The 22311-nt window shown below is 30.3% G+C and overlaps 2 protein-coding genes, 1 long non-coding RNA gene and 1 pseudogene across 3 annotated transcripts; 3 read left to right on the top strand and 1 right to left on the bottom strand.

Moving 5' to 3' along the window:
- Positions 1 to 5933: 5933 nt before the first annotated feature.
- LOC120086379 (integral membrane metal-binding family protein (DUF2296)) lies at positions 5934 to 10576 on the top strand. Its single transcript, XM_039042996.2, has 7 exons — positions 5934 to 6314; positions 6534 to 6801; positions 7051 to 7195; positions 8669 to 8778; positions 9411 to 9837; positions 10016 to 10263; positions 10352 to 10576. Exons 2-7 carry the CDS (start codon positions 6550 to 6552, stop codon positions 10382 to 10384), a joined length of 1215 nt encoding a protein of 404 aa, XP_038898924.1. The 5' UTR covers positions 5934 to 6314; positions 6534 to 6549; the 3' UTR covers positions 10385 to 10576.
- A 2506-nt stretch (positions 10577 to 13082) lies between these two features.
- On the bottom strand, positions 13083 to 14140 carry LOC120085332 (guanine nucleotide-binding protein subunit gamma 2-like). The gene is made up of 4 exons (XM_039041268.2): positions 13931 to 14140; positions 13795 to 13847; positions 13637 to 13681; positions 13083 to 13541 (listed from the first exon to the last, which is right to left on the bottom strand). Exons 1-4 carry the CDS (start codon positions 14138 to 14140, stop codon positions 13460 to 13462), a joined length of 390 nt encoding a protein of 129 aa, XP_038897196.1. The 3' UTR covers positions 13083 to 13459.
- Positions 13535 to 14518, top strand: LOC120085333 (uncharacterized). Its single transcript, XR_005483883.2, has 2 exons — positions 13535 to 13695; positions 13804 to 14518. It is a non-coding gene; the product is annotated as an uncharacterized LOC120085333 (long non-coding RNA).
- Positions 14519 to 20853: 6335 nt separating this feature from the next.
- LOC150034050 (uncharacterized) lies at positions 20854 to 21689 on the top strand (annotated as a pseudogene).
- The last annotated feature ends 622 nt before the right edge of the window (positions 21690 to 22311 follow it).

Raw genomic sequence — 22311 nt, 5'->3', positions numbered from 1 at the left:
CAATTTGAAAAGTTATGACAGGAATTAATTATTTTTGGAAAAAGGAAAGGAATTAAATAGTATAAAGTGGGTTAAGGAAATGATCTAATTAGAGTTATACTATTTTCCGTTTATTATTATTATTATTATTATTATTTTATTATCATTATTATTATTACTATTATTATTAGTATATTTTTTTAAAATAAAAAGGACCCCCCTCACCTTCTCCCTCACTCACGCGACCCCCCCCCCCTCCGTTTTCTTCTGCCTTGTCGCACACCCAGCCGCCACACCCCCAGTCGCCGTGCACCTCCAACCTCACCACTGCCGTCGTCCCTGCCGCGTCGGGTCCACTTTGGTCTTTGTCGGAATCTTGGATTAGGGGTAAGTGTAAATTGTTTTGATTGGATTCCTTGAGGATTTTGAGCAGTCACTAGAGTTTAGCCTTGAATTGTTGGTACACGTCATGTTTTGGATGTAGGGCAAAATTTTAGGTTGCTGAAGTTATCGTCCAGCCGAGTAAAGGGGTAGTCGACGAATCTTGGTGAAGAGTAAGGCTCTAAACTTATGTGGGTTGTTAAGTATGTTGTATGTTTATAAATGTCTCGATTTAAGTTTGACTGAATCATGGACTGCGGCCTAAAATAATTTGCCATGATATTGAGTGTTAGGTTTGGATCTTGAGGTGTCCTGGTGTCTTTGTTTTGGGTGATTTAAGTTTGATCCTGTGGGCTTTCGGTTTCATTGGACAAGGAAGAGGTTGAGCTTGCTAGTTTCTAGAGTTTGTGAGTAAAGGTAAGTAATCTTACCACTGGAACTGTCCACGGGCCAGACTTTAGTTGTATGCTAGCATGATAAGTGTGTGTTATGGTAAATGTTAGCATGTTGATTGACAGTGTGACCTGAATCAAAGTATGTTCTGGCACAAATTCTGATTTGTTTACATACACACCTAAGTGCTTGATCGTTAGTATGTGATAGTATGTGTTTTCATATGTCGATGTCTGATCTGCTGGTGTTGAGGCATACTTGCATGTCGTGGATTTATGATATAAGTTATACATGGATGATGTATAATATGTTATTAAGAATTATATGTATGTGATGAAGCCATGGTATCAAGGATTTTTATGTATGTTTTAAAATTGTACAATGTTGAATCATAGCACGTTAAGACTGTATGAATATCCTCATTGATTAGTTAGATGCTCACCAGTTTGTGTTTCCTTCGGGATTCACCAGTTTGTGTTTCCTTCGGGATTCACCAGTTTTGTGTTTCCTTCGGGATTCACCAGTTTGTGTTTCCTTCGGGATTCACCAGTTTGTGTTCATTCGGGATTCACAGTTTTGTGTTTCCTCCGGGATTCACCAGTTTTGTGTTTCCTTCGGGATTCACCAGTTTTGTAAACATACTTAACTATAATAAGATAGGACTCAGTCTCTCATCTGTTACATGTATTTATGTGCCATATGCGGGTATCTAGAGGACATAGATGCCTAGCCTGACCCCAGTGGTTGGACTACTTACTGAGTATTTCATAATCATTCTTTCTTATGTTGATGTTTCAGGTAAGGGTAGAGATGCACCAGCGATGGTGCAGCGGAATTCGTGATCGTGTCACTGGGACTAGTTTTTACGCTTCCGCATCATGAGATTTAGAGTTCTTTTCATGTTTCTCTTAATGTTTAATTTTGATGTTTGAAACTTAATATTTAGAATCGTTTTTCATATGTATTTATTAACCTTTATGATTTATGGGTACCCTATTATTGTTGCATTTAATAAATGTCTTTTGAACTTCTCTTGTTTTAATTAGCATTTATTTCAAATAACTAAGCGTCGTTTTAAATTCTTTGCATGCATTTATTTTAGTAACGACCTTACCTAAGTCCTAGGGGGTCGGGTCGTTACATTGAAAGAGATGGTACTAATCAAGACTTTCACAAATAATCTGAGCTTCGAGGACCTTGACTTTATTGCATCGCCTGATAAATTAGAGGCCAGCAAGACGAACTCAATTCAGGTGTCTCGAAACATCCATCCAAAGTCATCAGCATGATGATCAGAACACCAAACAATATCAGTGTTCAATTTTTATTGGCTTCTCACTAGTAGATACTAACCAATTGGGAAAAGAAAAGAAGAGGCTGAATAATAATATTTAATATAATAAGATTAAACCTTTTTCCAAATAATAATATTTTCCCTAAGAATAATTGTAAGATAAAGACTTCAATTTAATTTCGGAGACTTATAAGTGTCAATTAATTTTGGAACTTTAGAAGGTGTTTATTAAGATTATGTCGGATAACTATGTATTTTTGCAATCATATTTGCTTTCTCACGATTTTTTACTCATGATTTTCATATTTCTTATGTCGACATTAGTGTTTTTAACCAATTTCTAAAAACAAAAACAAGTTTTTGAAACCTACGATCTCATTTAGTAACCATTTGGTTTTTTTATTTTTAAAAATTAAGTCTATAAACATCATTTTCATCCACTGATCTCTATATTTTGTTGTCTTTAGGAGTGTTTTCAAAACCAAATCCAAAATTTGAAAACTAAAAAAAAATTACAGTTTTAAAAAACGTGTTTTTGTTTTTGGAAATTGGCTAATGACTCTAATGTCTACATGGGAAATATGAAAATCACACATAAGAAATTGTGAGAAAACCAACACAATTTTAAGAAATCAAAAGTAAAATAGTCGTTAAATGAGACATACTTTTTTTAGTTTTCAAAATTTGGCCATGATTTTGAAAACACTCCTAAATTGTAGATAATAGAACATAAAAAGCAATAAATAAAAGTGGTGTTTATAGACTTGATTTAAAAAAATAAGCCATCAACCCCAATTTATTACCAAATGGGGTCTCAGTTTCTAAAGTTGTTTTCGGATTCTATGATCCAAACATTACAAGTTGTGAAAACAAATATTTATATATATATATATTTATTGCTTCATATTTTTTAATTTTAAAATTTAAAATGCAGGATTATATTAAATAAAGATAAAATGATTTATAAATATAATATGTCAGGTGATAAACTCGATTTATTTTTAAAAAAATTATAATATGTATTATACAATGTATTATAGATTATAATATTATAAAATAATAATTATATAATTTTTTAAAACATAAATAATATTAATAAATAAAATAGTAATGGTTTATTATCGATAAATATTGGTGGGTTATTATAACGATTTATAAACATATAATATTAAACATGTTTTAAATAATTGTTTAGATTACTATTCCGTTTCTGAATCTGCTTCCAAACATATATATAAAAACATGATATAAAACTCGATTTTCATTGAATCCTTTATTTTTAAATTATCTATCAAATAAATTATCAATCTCTCTCTCATTTTTTTAAGGTGACATCCGAATGATGAAGCTACACTCAAGTTAACTTACTAGTAATATAATTGATTTGTTATATGGTCATTTGTTGACAACTAGTAAAAAATTCGTAGTAAAAGAAGTAATTATAAAGTCGCTAGACTATATTTTAAGTATAAGGAATGAGATCAAATCTACAAGTTTAAATTGGTAATATATTTATAAAAAAAAAAATAAGAAGAAGAAGAAAAGAAGTAATGCAATCAATTGTTTTGGGAATTCTTCCAATACAACAACAAAAAAGAAAAGAAAAAAATGAGGAATTTACTCATCTAAGTTTGGGTCAATATAATCATCTTATTTTTTTTTAGAGATTTCTACCGACATGAAGAATAGACATATATTATTGAACATTTTATTTAAAATAAATAAATATAAATAAATATAAAAATAAAAACACAAAAATAAAATGACCTATTGCCTCCCTATTTTCACTAATATCAATGGTTATTTACAGTTTAGCCATAAGCTATATATATATATATATATATATATATATATATATATATATATATATATATTTCTCTTTCCCTATGCATATTCTCTCCCTCATAATTCACACTAACTTATTCGTCCTCCCTCTCTTTTCTCCTTCCCTCTCTCTCTTTTCTCCTTCCGACGGTGTGAGTTGCAGGCGGTAGATGACAACGTGGGGAGAGAGAATCTTCGGCGTGGCAACGAGCAGTTTTGGCGCAGGCTCGAGTAGACAACAACGTGGTTGCAAACGAACTGTGTGAGACAACGTGGTGCAAGGCAAGGCTTCCAGCACTGGGCACGAGCAAATCCGACGCAGACTCAGGCAGATCTAGTTGATGACGACGCGGGCTTGAGGAAATGGACGATGTGGCGAAGCTTCCGGCACTGGACGCGAACTCGGACATATCCAGTCAACGGAGCTAGGCAAGAAGATTCGATCGATGGTGGGGTTTAATATAAACGATGATGACATTCTAAAAATATATATGAAATATATTTAATATCTACTCAAATATTCAATGTTATTTTTAAATACACCTTATAACATAAATTTTGGAACATATATACAAGCGTGTATATATCATATATCATAAATTCAAAGTAGTAAAAAATCAACAAAAAAATATCTACCATATTACATAAATCATAGATGGACTTGATGTTCAACATAGAACATATATATAAGTGTATACATCACAAAACAATAAGTCTAAATATAAAAATCATCATCGTTTATATAAAATAAACGAATATTACATGTACAAGTGAACAAGCAGTGAACATTTCACATAATAACAAAAATCAACTTGAAGAACGAAATGAAAAATAAAATCATATTAAATGTCATCTTATCTGTTCAAATGAAAACGGAAATATATATATATATATATATATATATATATATATATATATATATATATATATATATACACATACATATGCATTTTATCTCTACAATTAAAAAAGGGGGAAAATCATAATAAATGCATTATGTGGTGATTTATGTCAAGCATTGAATTTATATATTGTGGTATATTTCATATAATGGTTAGAATATGTTCAAATAACTAACAAAATGTTTTAAGGTATATTTTAAATAACCATGAATCAAGAAGAAAAAAAACGTGAAACCAACGAAAATAGAAAGAAAAAAAAGCATTAAATGCATTTTCTCCCTCCATTTGAAAATATGAAAAAAAATCATAATAAATGCTCTCCATAATAAAGGTAGTTTCTCTCACCATTCTTAAGCAGTTTTGAAAATATATATATATAAATCGGGAATAAAAAATAATAAAAAATATAAACTTGTCCAAAAATAATTTTTTTTTTTTTTGAAAATATTCAAATTTAAAGACATTTTTGAAATATAGGACCTAACGATGGTTTTTTTAAAGTAAAAATCCATATATTTATTTTTTTAAAATTAGGCATGTTTTATTTCAATTTTTTACCATAATTTGTAACTTTCTTTTAATCAAATAGTTGTCAAACGATGCTTTATAAATTCAAATTTCTGCATCAATTTTGATAAAACTTTTTATCATATTTCAATTAAAAATGAAATATTTGAACTTCAGACATTGGATCAAAATGACTTATGTTATGTTAGAATTTTCGTATGTTTTGAGACTTCGGTTTCTCAAAAGCGATTCAACAACTTTTTATTATATATATATAAGCAAAAAATGAGCATAGTTTAACCAACTTTAAAATGTATTAATTCAAGTTAGACGTTGAAATCTTATACTCGTTATACTCTTGTAGTACATTAGGAAATAATAGAATTTGAACCATGATCGTTAACACATCTACGTTTAAGTTGAACCATCACGAGTTTATCTAGTAGTAAATAAAGGAACATTCTCTTATTAGAGAATTAAGAAGTCATAGATTCAATTTATAGTGATGATCTACCTATGATTTGTTGAGTTACACGCAATATTTTGGCTAATCTGGATCGTACTGTAAAACCTATTGGTGGGACCCACCTTTAATCCATCCAACTCGACGCAGGCAAATTCAAAAGCAACAATGAAATAACGATAATAAAGACGATCTAAAAAACAATAAGAAATAATGAGAGAAAAATAAGAAATAAAAAAGAAAAAAGAGAGAGAAAATACGAAACGTAGGAGGGATAGAAAGAAAGAAATAGTGAAGATGAAGAAGCAAAGGGAGAAGAGCCCTCAATTTTGAAGCCTTCTTAATTTTTTTTGTTTTGCCCCATTTCCCTTGAACACGCTCACTACGCGAAGAATACAGTTCCTCTCTCTCTCTCTCTCTGGTTGATTTTCTCGAAGCTTTACGTCTCCAGCACGGTCTCTGTTTTCCATTTCTTGTTTAATTCTCTCTTTCTCTTTGTGATCCGGAGCGGAGGAAGATTGGTGGAGTATTTCTTTGAACCTATTATCCTATCCGGATCGACAATTTTCAGGTATGTTCTAGATCTACTGCTTGGCCGGATGTTTGCATCCCGTGTTTACTTTGTTTTAGGAACTGATGCTCGTTGATCAATCGGTTTGTTTGTTTGTTTTATTTAATCACTCGATTACTTGAATCACTGGCGAATTGGTGTTTGTTTCGTTTTGTAATTGTTTACGGATTTGGATTTTCGTGTGTTTGTGTTTGTGTTTATGATATGTGGTTTTTGCAGGTATCTCTGGGATAATATGGCTGAGGAAAAAGCCGCTGGAGAAGGTGAAAAGAAGGATACTGTTGCGGATGTTACCGGAAAGAAGAAATCCCGGGGGTTTTTCTCGCGGCTTTGGAATGGTATCTTCCGAGTACGCGGTGATGATTTCGAGAAGAGGCTTCAACACATTTCTAAGGAAGAAGCCGCTGTGCTTGCTAGGTTGAAGCGTAGATCCCTAACCTGGCGGCGAATGGCCAGAAATCTTATCATATTTTCTGTCGTTTTTGAGGTGATTTTATTTGCCTATTTTTATTTATAATAACAGTATTGTTCTGTAGCATGGTTACTGTTCAGATTGACTACGTTAGGTTGCTTTTAGTATACAAATTGCAGTAGTTTATGTCATTGTGATTGAATTGCCTTATGTTTTTGGAATGGACATACTTTTGATTGAATGGATTCCTTTCTGGATTGAAGTTAGATATATTCCTGTCGAGAGGAGTTTTTTCAATGATGATTATTATTTTTTAATTTTCAGATTATTGCAGTTTGTTATGCTATTATAACTACAAGAACTGTAGATATGAACTGGAAGATGAGAGCCTTCAGAGTTTTACCGATGTTTCTTTTGCCTGCATTATCTACTCTGGCCTATACGACTTTTCTAAGCTTCACAAGAATGTGTAAGTATCTACTTGATTATCTGTTATTTTCTTTTATTGACATTATATTTACTCCATATAGTTCATTTTCCCCCTTGTTGTATCTGGTGTTTCTGTTTGTTAGTGCTTCTTGCTATACGCTTTACTTTTTGTTTTCGTTGATTCTCTTTCTTGTTAGTTATTGATTGTAATGGTTAACCACACATGTAACCAAGTGCTGAAATTGGTGGGAAAAATGCGTCTAAAGTAATGGAGTTTACTTGCTGTTGGCACATGATGCCCTGGCATGAAGATGAATCTCAAAGGCCAAAGCTGGAGTAAGAATAGTCCTATATCTAAGAGTGCTAGTTTAGATGCTTTTGACCAACATTACAGGTTTTCTTTAAAAAAATAAATAAAAAAAAAATAAGGTAGGAGGTTAAAGCTTGTCCAAAAAATATTTTACTAATGAAGGGTGAGTACAGTGTATGTTAAATTTGCTCCCGATATTGTTCCAACCTTTTGTGATGATCTCCGAGTATGGCAAGAGATGGTTTCAATTTTTATCCTAATTTTAACACCTAATGTACCAAGTGTGAGATAGCAACATCAATGGTAAACTGTCATTCAGTTTGTCATTTTTATCCAGTTCCCAAGGTGAAAGTACCTAGAAAGACCTTCACCCTCATATCTTTTGTCTACATGTTTTGCCAATGCAATTTTGAGACGGGACATATAAATCATTGAAGCGTTACAGAGAATATGTTATATGTTGAATCATAATTGACTAACCTCACACCGAAGGCTGAATGTTCTTGCATTTAGTTAGTCTCGTGGCAGAATGTGTAGACTGTCAAATTGGTTTGGTTTTAAATAGTCTGTGTATTTTCTTACTTTTTTGTCATCTTTCTTAGTTTATAGTGTTTGATGTCACTAGCAAGTCTTGCTTTCTTCTTAAGCATCGCGTTGCCAATAGTTATCTGGGATTCTATTGATGGCCACAGTACTACACTGCGTTTATAAATTATAGGTTCTTTTACCTTGTATGGGATCTATGACTATTGTATCTGTTGTCTGCTTCTAACAATGAACATGGGGAATGGCCGTTCTTAAATCCTATCCAGATTTTAGTAGTGTTGGTTCTTACTATTGCTATTGATATTTTATCGATTCCTTGTTCGCTGCATATTTGTAGAGAGACATAATAAGAATTTGGTACTTTGGAAGACATGGATGCTTGGCATTCTGTACTAGCATCCTAGTGAGTTTGCAGTGGCTTGGATCTTTTGAATGAAAGCCATTGTGAGATTTTTAAATTCTTGTTTTTCCTGGATTTTATAATCTAGCTAAGTGATCTTCGTTAATAATATGTTGAAGACTTTATATAATTTTTTTTTTTTTTTAAAAGAAAGTTTAAGACTTTATGTTAAATTTTCTGTATTTTTTGTTGGCACATTGGAACTTAGGATTATGTTATCACGATATTGAATCTATAACTTACTGTCAACTTAATAGGTGACCGGAAGGACCAAAAAACCCTTGAAAGGCTGCGAGCTGAGAGGCAAGCTAAAATTGATGAACTTAAGGAGAAAACAAATTATTACATTACTCAACAGCTCATCCAGGTAATTCTGTTTTTCCAGTATATTTTTTCTTGTTATTTCTTGAGCTTAGCATGGTAATTCTATAATCTTTGATTCTCCTTGCAACTTATTAGAGCAGTTTTGCTATCTGACCCATATCGGTTTAACCTTCTCAGTGCCTTTATTGCAGTCTTTTAAAGCTCAATTTTCCCGTCTTTTGAATAACTAAGTATTTAGGACGTTATGCGTTCTTTAAATTGGATTTTCATATTAGCCTATTGTAAATGAACAAAATGGAGGCAAGTTAATATTGATGTAAAATGACTGATATTTGCTACACAATATGTAACCTGTTCGTTATAAATGTGGATAGTAAATGTGATGCTTTTTAAAGTTTGTATAGGTCCGGAAACCTTCTTCTCATTTGATGATAAAATAACACGAGTCTTTCATATGATTGCAATATGGGGTTTGAAATACAATTATGCTGATGATTAACCTACGGTTTCTTTTCATTTGTTTCCCTATAGCTTTTGTGCGGAGGGTTATGTTTCCAACTGGATCGAACAATATAGTTAAAGTTGTGCAGCCTTTTTTTCTTTGAAGCCCCATGATCTTGGTTTTTATGATGAGGATTCATGTAGATTATTTCTGTACCTTTTTTGCTTTGACAGAGATATGACCCTGACCCTGCTGCAAAGGCAGCTGCTGCAACTGTATTAGCTTCCAAGTTGGGAGCAGATTCGGGCTTGAAAGTTCGTTTGGGCGATGAATCCAACCCTAATGTTCCATCAGGGAAGAGCAATGATGTTGAATTTGTACAAGCTGGTGGTGGGCTTCGGAACAGAAAACAAGGTCACTCCCGTTCCAGCAGTGCAGGTAGTGCTTCATTGCATCATCCTGATGAAGATGCACGTCGCTCTGCAGTATCTGAAGGTCCTCATGCTTCTGAGCATAATCAGTTGGTCGTCGATCATTACAATCCCCAAGGACCAGCTGTTAATGATGGAGGATGGCTAGCTCGAATTGCCGCATTGCTCGTGGGAGAGGATCCAACACAATCTTATGCACTCATCTGTGGCAACTGCCATATGCACAATGGTGAGTGAAACCTATTCTACACGTTTCTTGAGTACATAAGCAGGTGGAATTTGTATTTTTATGCACATCTAAAACATAAAAATACATGCCACTTCCTCTTTCAAGTCGAACAAAATCAACAAGAAGACTAACAAGTAAGACTATAGTTTCATTTCATCTCTATTTAATTCCTTTGTAGGGCTTGTCAAGAAGGAAGATTTCCCATTCATTACTTACTACTGCCCACATTGTCATGCCTTGAATCGGTCCAATCAATCAGAGGAACAAGTTTCTGGCCATGGTAGTCCAGATTCTGGTTCTATAAGAGCTAGAAGCACTAGTGATCCTGTAGTACTCTCCACTAATGTCGACACGGAAACAATTTCTGAGATTCAGGAGACCGTCAAAAAAATGGAATCTGAAAACTTAGTCAGCGAAGAAGAAAAGGTACGCACAGCTGAAATGACGTAATTATAATACACCATGGAACTCGAGTTTGATCATTGCTTGGGCTTGTTATCCCTTGTTCATATAGTGGGCGTTATTGAGCAACACATTGTTTTCATAGTTTGCTCCATGCTTGGTGTTGTAAAAGCTGGCTGGCACTGTTAAGGTGAGTAACATTTCCTTCCTTTGTTCATTTTATATTTTGCCTTTTTCCTCCTTAGAGTTGATGGTGTATACATAGATTACATGGATTTTGTTGTAAACATGTAAAACTGTTGAGTTTTGACTTTTAATGGAAGTGTTTAAAAGATCATACTTCTCCTCCTCCTCCTCCTCCTCCTCCTTTTTTTTATTTTTTATTTTTTATTTTTTACTATGTATTATTTTTTTTTTAAAAGAAAAAATTTCTATTTTCTTTTTATTTTTTGGGTCACTGTGTTCATTTTCTAAGTTGGAATACGTGGGGTATTTTGGATCAAGTTTTATGCTGGGTAAGACTTGAGAATATTGGATTTGTACTTGTCTGAATTTTTGCTCAAATGTGAATATTGAATTTTTGCTCAAATAGACTTGAGAATATTGGATTTGATTCGTGGGAATGAAATTGATTTTTTTTTTAAAATTACTTTACTCTACTTTCAAATTGTATTATTGCTATTTAAAGTAATGCTTGTCTCACTAATTCATAATAAAATAAATAAAGGCAGTAAATTTGGTCCCTATGTTTTTTTTTAAATATAGTTCTTATGGTTTACCATTAGAATTTAGTTCTTGAATTTTATCAAATCAGAGGGACTGTCTATGAGGTTCTATCGAGCCATATGGATTAAATTCTAACCTTTAAAATTATAGACTAAATTCTAATTTTTTCCCGTCATAGAAATCAACTTTGTAATTTAACTCATGTTACTTATGAAAAGTAAAGATAAATGAAGGGGGTGTTTGGAATACCTTTCCAGGGATTAATTTAAAAATAAGTCATTTTAAAAAATTCAAGTATTTGTCAACCACTCAAAATGGATTTTACGAAAATTAGCTTATCTAGTTTAGGATAAATATTTGAAACCGTTTTTTAGAAAAATGAATTTTGAGTGTTTAATGAGTAATATCTGTCTAATTTGTATGAGAAACTCCTACCACCATTGTTGACAAATTCTGGTCATAATCTTCCACGACCATTATTAGCCAACCATCAGTCAAGCGATTGTCGCCGGCCGACTTTGGCTACCACTACCATCAGCGAATTCTAGCGATTGTCGCCGGCCGGCTTTGGCTACCACTACCATCAGCGAATTCTTTTATAGTAATTTGATGATAAAAATACTTTAGTATATAACAAATCAAACATATTTTTATGTAAAAACACTTTTTTGAGGAATATTACTTAATCACATGTACGATTTTATTTTAAAGGTTTTTTTTTTTAAAAAATCAAAAGTGTATAAATGAAAATGAATTTTTTATTTTTATTTTTTTAAGTGATTCCAAAACGGGTCTGAAGTCTTTTGTAAAAAGTATTGTTGGAATTGAGTGACATAATGGTAAGGTATCCTTTTCTATGAGTTAGCATATCTTATTAATAATATAAGGTTACTCTTTTCAGATAGAAAACACAAATTCGCTTAGTTATGTATTATCAAATTAACATTTTACATCTCACTAAATTTAATTTAGAAAAAAAAAAAAAACAATTAAAGAAATATCCTTTCAATTTCTTTGACCACCTCCCCAAGCATGGAAAATCTTTCTCAAGTTGATTCTGACAATTTCAATTGATCCATTAATGCAATATAAAATAAGTGAATATATGTATACATGAACGCAAATTGACTTTTATTTTAAAAAATGAAAAATAACAATTTGACCCTTTGTTTAATGAAGGAGGAGATCTTTTCTGTTCTTCTATTTATTTTATTTTGTACTTTAATAAAAATAAAAATTATTAATATTTTTATTTCCAGAAAAGAAAAAGAAGCAAAACAAATTATATAAATAAATATAAAGTATATTTTTTTTAAGGACAATAAGCCACAAGACATAAGATATTATCTTCACATCTTTTAATTGTCTACGGACTTTAGTGGAACAACCAAAACACATTGAGCTGTCTTTTCTTCCTACCGGTTTCACACTTGGGGAAAAGAATCAGAAAGAAAAAAAAAGTACAAATTTTATCCTAATCTTTTAATTTTATATCTAATAGATATTTGATATATGCAACGTTTTATAAAACTAGCAAATCTTTTATACACAAAATTGAATTTGGTTTATAATAAATCATTAAACTGTGATCGTGAATAATATATATAAAAATGAATAGTCCTTCGATAAAAAATAAGTCATTTGAATTTTCAAAATACTTGAGTGCTCCACGGGTTGCACCTATATATATATATGTAAAGACCTTATAGATATAAAATTGAAAATTTATAGACTTATCAAATATATTTTAAAGTTATAAAACTAATGAGACACCAAATTTAAAGCTTACAAAACTAATACAAACTTTTTAAAATTTGTGATTAAGCTTATATTTTTTTTAGTACAACAATTGAGAGAGTAAGAGAATTTGAACATAGATTTCGTGGTTACGAGCATATCCGAATGTCAGTTGAATTATACTCGACATTAAATTTATAATTTAAGTGAAAAAAAATTACAAGAATATCGACTATATCCCTTTAACAATATTTAAATTTTAATAAAATAGATGGTTAGTTCATATTATTTATTTTAATAACCTTTCCTTTTTAAAACTTTTCATTTTTGTATTGAGAAAAATTGATTCTCGATCAATTTATGGATCTACTTGCGTAAAATTTTTAATTTAATCTTAATAATATTTTTCAATAAGAATTAAATCATTTACAATACAAAAACTAAATAGTTACTTATAAAATTTGAAAATACAAGTTAAACATGTAATGAAAAACAATAAGACTAAGTCGAACTGTAAAGTTAAATTCGAGAAAAAGAAAATAAACTAACCAAAAAAAAAAAATCGTATTGGGGAAAAAAAAAAAAAAAAAAAACTTTTACACACGATCCGAATGCGACGTCGTCGTTTCAGTTCCCAAGTCTTCTGTTCTTCTTCTCCACATTCTGGTTATGGCGGCAATCGATCACAAAAAAGATGATCTCAAAACCCTATAAATCAACGGCGATTGCAAAAATGGATCTCTCTCGTTCGCCGGAATCAGATCCACCGTCTATGGTTGCGACTACCGTGAGCTCCTCGGAACCACTGGTCCCAGTTCGCATCCGCCGGACCGATCGTTCTGTAAAGTTTCAATCATTCTTCGTTGATTAGGGCAAGAAATTCTCATTTATATTCTTAGATGGATAGCTAATGTTAATGGCGACATAATCTTACTCTGGAAGCAAAGGATCTGGAATCGATTCAACGCTGGAGATGAATCTGTAAGTAAACAGGTAAAGAAAGAAATCAAGCCCTAGAGAAATGGAGACGACGATTCAAAACGATTAAGAAATTTTTTTGAAACTTTTAACGAATTTGATTAATCTTCTTACCCCGCGCAGACGGTAGAGGATTCACCTATGTTCTCGAGCTGTTGCAATTCTTCCTGCATCATTACGATTTATCATTTAAAAAAAAAAAATGGCGATTGAGGTAAATCTATGAATCGTAAAACGAAATAACGATTACATTGATGATATTGATTTCGTTTTGGAGTCTGGTTATGGCTGCTGAGATTCTATGTCTGCCAAAGAAGGTGTTGTTCTTACATCGAACTGCAGATTTGGATTTGGTTTCTGGATTGACTTCTTCTTCATCTTTAGCTGACTCTCTTCTTCCAGCTCCAGGCGGCGGCGGCGGCGAGGATGGTGGCTGTGATTGGTGCTGTTCATCAGCCATTGTTGAGAGTTGGAGGTAAGAAATCAAATTGTGTAGTGTGTGAGTGTTTGTATGGAATCAATTGGTGGGGGAATCTTGGGAATGAAAGAGAAATTGGGGGATTTTGGATGAACAAAAAGGGGAATTTGATGAAGAAGAGAAGAAAGAAGAGTTGTTTTTGGGAGGAAAAATGGTGGGCGGGGGGAAGGTGAAGAAGATTTTTAAAACATTCAAAAAGGGGAAGAGAAATGGACCAAACAAAGCTGGAAACAAATGATGAAAGCAAGGTGGTATGTGTTCTTCCTTTTTATTTATTTTTTCTTTTTTTTCTAATGTAATTGGAATAATTGAAGATAGAAGGAAATGGAATAAAGTGGACAGTCAAAACTCTGTGAAAAAGTAGAGCAAAAGATCAGAACACAAATAGTAATAATAATGATAAATAAATAAATAAAGTTTTTGTTTTTTCTAAACAATAACATTTTTGGTATCAGATTTTGGGTTTGGTAATGTTTTGGTTAAATCACAAATAGTATTTGGAGTAGGGATTATTTATGAAAGTTTCTCAAACTCGAGGTATTTGTGATGTTTTATAAAATTATAGGGACTAATTTTTTTTTTCAATCAAATTAAAGTTTTTATTTAGTTTTTAGGTTTCAAAATGTTAGTTCCTTATTTCGACAGGGTACAAATATCTCAATTTGAGATTTTGAGATACTTTTTCAGACCTAATGCCGATACTAAGTAGTAGCCACAAATTTGTATCCATTTTTCATGATATTATGCATGGATCAGATATATGAAGAAAAAATTGTGTCTTCCCCACAATGGAATCTGATAAGTGAGATTTTGAGTAGTAAAAAAAAAAATTGAAAATTTGATTTTAATTTAGTATTTGGTTTCAAAATCTTGTAACTTTAGTCTTGAGGTTTGGATTTTGTTTCAATTTGCTTAAGACTTTTGATTTTGATTTTTTTTTTTTTTTTTTTAAAAAAAAAACAAATACTCACATTCAGTTTTTGACATTAAAATCTATTGGTTCATTTAAAATAATTATAAGGTAAAATTTTAAAACTAATTTGGATAGTCATAGAAAAATAGTGAAACTTGATTAATAAACATTTTTGAAACCTAAACTATAAGGAAATTAGTTCAAAATTTGGGTTTAAAAAGGAGAGGATAGAAAACGTAAATAAATAAAGTTATTTGTGGAGTAGAGTTGTATAAAGTATGCCACTCTGGCCTTTTTTTCGTGTCTCTCTACAATCGTAAATAAGTTTTTTTTATTATTATTGAGGTTTTTGTACGAATGATTCATTCTCAACCTCTAAATGATGAACGTTCTATTATAAAAAACAAATGAAATCTAACCTTCTACTTATATTAAATCATACCATGGTATTTATAGTACCATACTGATTTTTCTTCCCTCTATTATAATATTCATGGTGAGAGTATAGCAAAATACGAGAAAAGATTTTGATAATTTTATTGAAAAGATAAATATAAGAACCAAATTTGGGGGAGGAGAGAGATAGGGATTTGACGAAGTCAAAGTAGAAACCCATAAAAGCCGCCAAGTCTCCCTCTTTATTTTCTTCAACTACATTGTTGTTTAATTAATATCTTACTCACAAACTACCTCCAAATTCCTTCATCGAGCATAAAATATTTTCAAATATAGATAAAATATTATAATCTATCAATGTCTGTCAATATCTATGAATGATAAATAATAGTACTCTATCAATGTCTATCAATAATATTTTACTATATTTGTAATTTTTAATACATGAGAGATGGATAGAGTCTGATTAATTAATTAATTAATATCAATTATTTATTACTATTAATTTTAATTAGTTATTAAATATAAATAATTATTTATACTTAATAAATTTCAACTAATACATTTATCATTGATATTTTATGTTATCTTAACTATTTAATATAAAATTTTATTATTAATTATTAATATTCTAATTAATTTCTATTTATTTAATTATTTTTATTAATTAAATAATAGTTTGAATAATGTTTAATTTAAAAATATTCCTTTAAATATATTTTAATTGATTAAATAATTAATCAATATAATAATATATTAAATAGGTAATTTTAATTATGACTACATTACTTGTTCTCTTATATTAAAATAAATAATTATTTCATTTTGATTTCGATATATAAAATTGACAAATCAATACACATTTATTTAACTTCTAAAATATTAATTATTTTACATATTCAAATACAAATATTAATTGTCTCTGACATTTAATATTTATATCCAAGGAAATAACATCTACAATCTAAATGATTCTTTAGTATTATTATTTTGACTGTTTAACTATGTTTAAGTTATGATTAAGTTAAAATAAACAGATAATTTAATCATGATTTAGTCATGATTGGTTCAACGAGAACAAGCATTAAATTGTATCAAATCAAACTAAAAAGTTCTGATTTTGTACAAGACACTGCTTTATCTGAAAATTATTAGACACTGTAATTAATTCATTAAATCTAACCGGTCAATGAAAGTCGATGCAATAATTATTTATTATTTAGGGTTGCATTTAATGAATAAGTATGTTATGTTTAATGATGTATGCAAAATGTGTTGTGAATAGGAAAATGAATTTGAGAGTCGGTTTGGATTGACGTGAGGAAAAAATTATTTTTATTTAAATTTTTTTAATTAAAAAAATAATTTAAAATATATTTCAAAATATAGCTCTGAAATGATTATCAAATACTTCAATTTTTTTTAAAAAAATATTTTTTAAATTAAACACTTAAGAATGTATTCAAAACACACTTGAAAAAAAAAATCAAATTGCGGTTTGTAATTATTTTTACACAATTTAATTACAATTATTTTCATATTTCTAAAAAGGCATTCGAGTCGGTATAAAACAACTTTAAACTAGTTTTTCATTTTCAAAATTTAGTTTGAATTTTAAGAACCTTCGATAAAAGAAAAACGTTGAGATGAAATTAGATTAAAAAGAAACTTAGAGATAGAATTAATATTCATAAATATGAATTTTAAAAATAGAAAACTGATAGTTAGCTAATGTGCATTAATTACTGATTTTTAAAAAATTGGTTTGGATCTTGATAACATTAATTCCCTTTTTTTACCATGTTTATTGTTTACTATCTAAAAACAAACTTTGCAATTAAGACATATATCATTCTAATCGAGACTAAAATAGTCTATACTCCAATCAAATATTATTATAACCCACCAACTGTAATAATTAATTATATTATTATAAATTTAATTTACTTATACAGTCCTTTAATTTGTGAAGATTAATTCTGAACTCGTTAAACAATTATCGATAAAATTTCTAGTAATATCGTAATACCCACTATTTTTATTCATAATTTATCATGTGATTAAATGATATATTAATTTATTATGTAGGTCTCATATTGTTCTTAAATGATCTACCATGACAATCGTGCAATAAATGAAGATAATACAGAAAGTCAGAAATATATACGTGACGCCTCTTCTAAAAAATATATGGACAAAACAATTCCACGTTAACTTACCATGAAAAAATTTCAGCTTAAAATGTATGAATTGATTTGATTGAGTGAGACTTATTGGTACAATATGGTAAAATGAACAAATTATAAAAAGGGGAGTATCAAATTTAAAATCAATTGCCAATTTAAGCATAATTCAACTAAAATAAGACTGTAGTATTAATCGAGAAGTCATAAAGTTTAAATCTTTTTACTTAATGTACTAAAATAAAATCACTTAAAATATTATACATGTCTGTTCCTTCGTTTTTTAAAAAAAAAAAATCATTTAGAATGATGTTTGGTAATCTTATGTTTTCGAAAATTTTAATTAAAAATATGAAAATTTATATGAAAATTAGTCTTAAAAACGAAACATCCATAATTTCGATATTATATTTATTGATATTTATTATGTATTTTATAATTAGTCCATAACAATAAATTATCTAGGTTTTGAAAAAAAAAAAAAAATAAATAAAAGCAAGAAAGTTGAATTGGTCGGGTAAAAAACGTGTGCACAATTCTCTTACATTTTTTTTTTTTAAAAAAAAAAAACTAGTTATAAACATTTTATTTTGAACGATTTAATTTAATTTATTATAATTATTATTAAAAACGATAAACAGCCAGGTTACTAAATAAGCATTGAAACCTTTTAATATGGTTAGCAACTTAATTGTTAAAATAATTTTTTTCATTTAAAATCATGACAATATGAATGTATTTAAAAATATGAAATCGAACATTGCAGGTGTGTCTAGACTATATTTTCAAGTGTTTAATTTTAAAAAATAAGTCATTTTAGAAAGAAAAAAAATCAAGTAATTGGCAACTGCTTGTATTAGATTTTGAAAAATAAGTTTATAGCATAAGTTGGTCCAAAATAAATACTTGAAATCAACTTTTAGAAAATTTGACTTTTAATAGTTAATCTCTTCTTAACTTGTATAAATTTTAAAATTACCATACGCCCGATTATCTACTTCATTTCTTGTAGCGACCACCGCTACCATTGGGTAACTTCGATGACCACCTCTAGAGATCATTTCTAGGCATCACCTCTGGCCACCATCATCCGCCAATTCCCATAAACTCCAGTTGCTAGCATCACCACTGTGACCTCCAACCACCACCACTAACGGTCCACTCCATCAACCACCTCCACTCATTTCAGCAACCATTATTTTAAATTATTAGTTAATAGTATTTTACAGTCGTGATTTATAATAACAAACAAAACAAATTTGTAGTAGAAACCTTCAAAAGAACATTTTCAACATTTCCACATCAAACACATTCTCTCAAGGATAAATATTTTTTTTTATAATTATTTTTAAGTTTAAATCTTATTTTAATTTCTAGATTTTGAATCTTATTCTGTTTTGATCTCTAAATTTTTTTAAAATATTTGTTTTAGTTCATAAACTTTTAAAAAGTGTTTATTCTTATCCTTACTATTAAAATTATGTTAGCTCTTCAACAAAAACACGAGGGAGCTTGTATTTTTAGGTGACTATGTTCGACATATTTAAATAATAATATGTTTAATTAAAGTATGGACTATGTATGTGGATTAATAATTTATCACATTGGGTTATTTTATTAGATTGAGCCCTATTATGTGATCTAATTAATTAAGACCCTAGATTCCTAATTGAGTATGGACTTAGAACCCTAATTGAACTAGTATATAAAAAGACCTTAGGGCTATGGTCCCCAATATACCAAAACAATAAGCAATCGGTCTTTCTTGAATCCCATCTAGAGAGAGATCTCACTAAGGCATTCAAAGTTTTGGTTGAGGAAGACCATAGGTATCTATCATCATCTTGAAGCTATCATTAGTTTCTCAATGGAATCCGGTATGTAATTATTATTGACAATTTGACATGAATGATCCTAGGGTTTATCTATTCAATATAGATATTAAGAATTTATGCTAACAAGTGGTATCAGAGCATGAATTTCATGTTAAATTGTTGGTATATGTTCGTAATGATATTGTGATTCAATTTTGATTTATTTATAGTTGATTAAAGAAAGCAATTCGTTCATACAGTCAAAGGTCTTCGACATTACAATTTTTGTTGGCCGTAGGATTTTGATTATTTTCTTGCCGTATTTCCAATGGAATCCGTCTTGTCGGCGTGAGGGAATTGGGTCGCCAACGTGAAGGAATTGGTCGTACCCATTCGAGGATGCAAGCGACACACTGTTGGCTTGAATTCATTATGTTTTAGTTTTAGTTTTGGTTTTTCTTTCTTTTTCTTTCTTCCTTAACAGATGACTCTCATGGGTTAAAATCAAGTTTTTTTTTTAATTGATAATCTTCTTTTTAAATCTCAATTTTAATTGAGAATTTTGTGCATTTAAGCTTAAAATTGATCGATCACTTGTAAATTTAAGTTTAAATTTGATTGTTGATATTGTAAATTTAAGTTAAATTTGATTAATCATATTATGAATTTAAGTTAAATTTGATTAATCATGTTGTGGATTCAAAAGTAATTGATCGTGTTGTAGACTAAATTTAAATTTGATTGATGATATTTGGCGATATTCACATGTTTATGTTGCTTTGATTGTATTATGTGTATGCAATTATTAAGTGAATATTGGTAAAGACTATTTGGTGTTCTTTCTCCTTTATTTTTGTATAATAATATTATTATATTATTGTGTCTTATATTTTCGATTGAATTGGTCAAAATAATATGTTACCAAAGTAGTATCTGTTATCTAGATTAATTTAATTCTAAAATATAAGATGTGCATATTCATGAATTTATGCGGATAATTATCGGCTCAAAGGAAGATAATTATTTGACCAAATTGTGGTATGCATGTGGTAATGAGTATGTGACAATTATAATGATTGCTCATGTGAAAAATAGTCAGTCCAAAGAAAGGCTATTTTTTGACAGAGTTAATTGTTAGTATTTTGATTACTACGTTGAGAGTACCATTTACAGTTGGTGTTTTTGCCCAAAGGCTGGACATCAATGTTGTGTTAGGTATCTTGTTAAAAGGGCCCACCACATATGTGAAATTATTTTGTTATATTTTAATTGTGAGCATATGTTTTGTTGTTTATTGTTTCAGTTAGTATTACTCAAATATCTGGAAATCTGAGTTCAATCCTTAAGTTGAATGGATCGAACTTCAAGATTTGGAAGGAAAGCCTAGAGATACTTCTCGGGTGCATGGATTTGGACCTTGCATTAAGGACCGATAAACCTACTTCTACTGAGGAACAACCAAATATGACTAATATAGAGAAGTGAAAACGGTCAAATCGCATGTGTCTGATTATCATTAGGCACTCCATTTCGGAGTCTTTTTTGGGCCCTATCACGGAAAGTGAAAATGCCAATAAGTTCCTTGCTCAAATTGAGAAATATTTTGCTAAAAATAAGAAACGAGAAGCAAGTAGTCTTTTGATTTCTTTAACTTCTATGAGATATAAGGGCAATGGAAACATAAGGGAGTACATTATAGAAATGTCCAATCTCGCAGGTAAATTAAAGGCACTTGATATCGAGATAAATGAAAATTTACTCGTGCATCTCGTACTTATCTCTCTTCCTGCACAATTCACTCAGTTTAAGATAAGCTATAATACTCAGAAGGATAAATGAAGTATTAATGAGTTCATCTCACAGTGTATGTAAGAAGAAGATAGGATTAAGAGAGAAATGACAGAAAGTGCTCATTTGGCAACATGCTCTCGTGATAAGAAGAAAAGGAAATTTGTGGATGTTGCAGAAGGGACATCTTAGCAGAATAAAAACAAGAAACAAGCTACTGAAAATCCTTGTTTTTTCTGCAAGAGGAAAGATCACTTCAAAAAATATTGTCCAAAGTACGCCAAGTGGCGTGTAAAGAATGGTAAACTTCTTACTTTGGTTTGTTCTGGAGTTAATTTAGCTTTTGTACCTACAAATACTTGGTGGGTAGATTCTGATGCTACTACTCACATAAGTATATCAATGCAGGGTTGCCTGTGGAGTCGGCCGCCAAATGATGCTGAAAGATGCATCTATGTGGGCGATGGCAAAGCAGTTCCAGTTGAAGCTATTGGAAATTTTAGATTACTTTTAAAAACTGGTTGTTATTTGGATCTGAATGAGACTTTTGTTGTACCGTCATTTAGACAGAATCTAGTTTCTATTCCCAGTTTGGACAAATTTGGTTTTTCTTGTTCTTTTGGAAATAATAAAGTTAGTATTTTTCAAGATTCTAAGCTTATTGGTACCGGTTCTTTAATTGATAATCTATATATGCTTGATTATTTTGCTTCATTTAACAAGATCCTGTTATCTAATTCATGTGGTACAAAGCGTAAATTAAATGAGAATTCTACTATGTTATGGCACAAGCGTTTAGGTCACATCTCTAAACAGAGAATTCAGAGACTTGTGTCAGATGGAATTCTTGATTCCTTTGATTTAAGTAACTTCAACGTTTGTGTGGAATGTATTAAGGGAAACAGACAAACATAAGAAAATTAGGTGCCAACAGATGCTCAAACATTTTAGAACTAATACATACAGACATTTGTGGTCCATTCCCTACGACCTCTTGGAATGGAAAACAATATTTTATTACGTTCATAGATGACTATTCAAGATATGGGTACCTATATT

This window comes from Benincasa hispida, chromosome 9 (assembly GCF_027475165.1).
Source record: "Benincasa hispida cultivar pf3 chromosome 9, pf3_genome.v1.1, whole genome shotgun sequence".
NCBI lineage: Eukaryota > Viridiplantae > Streptophyta > Magnoliopsida > Cucurbitales > Cucurbitaceae > Benincasa > Benincasa hispida.
Note: the sequence above shows the minus strand (reverse complement) of the source record. Positions and strands in the feature narration are given on the sequence as shown.

Excerpts from the sequence above, each read along its gene's own strand:
- LOC120086379 (XM_039042996.2), top strand. The coding sequence starts at position 6,550 with ATGGCTGAGGAAAAAGCCGCTGGAGAAGGTGAAAAGAAGGATACTGTT. Across the intron at positions 6,802-7,050 it reads TATTTTCTGTCGTTTTTGAG|ATTATTGCAGTTTGTTATGC; the intron begins GTGATTTTATTT and ends TTTAATTTTCAG. Across the intron at positions 10,264-10,351 it reads TAGTCAGCGAAGAAGAAAAG|TGGGCGTTATTGAGCAACAC; the intron begins GTACGCACAGCT and ends TTGTTCATATAG.
- LOC120085332 (XM_039041268.2), bottom strand. The coding sequence starts at position 14,140 with ATGGCTGATGAACAGCACCAATCACAGCCACCATCCTCGCCGCCGCCG. Across the intron at positions 13,848-13,930 it reads ACGAAATCAATATCATCAAT|GAAGAATTGCAACAGCTCGA; the intron begins GTAATCGTTATT and ends GTAATGATGCAG. Across the intron at positions 13,542-13,636 it reads CCAGATCCTTTGCTTCCAGA|AACGATCGGTCCGGCGGATG; the intron begins GTAAGATTATGT and ends GAAACTTTACAG.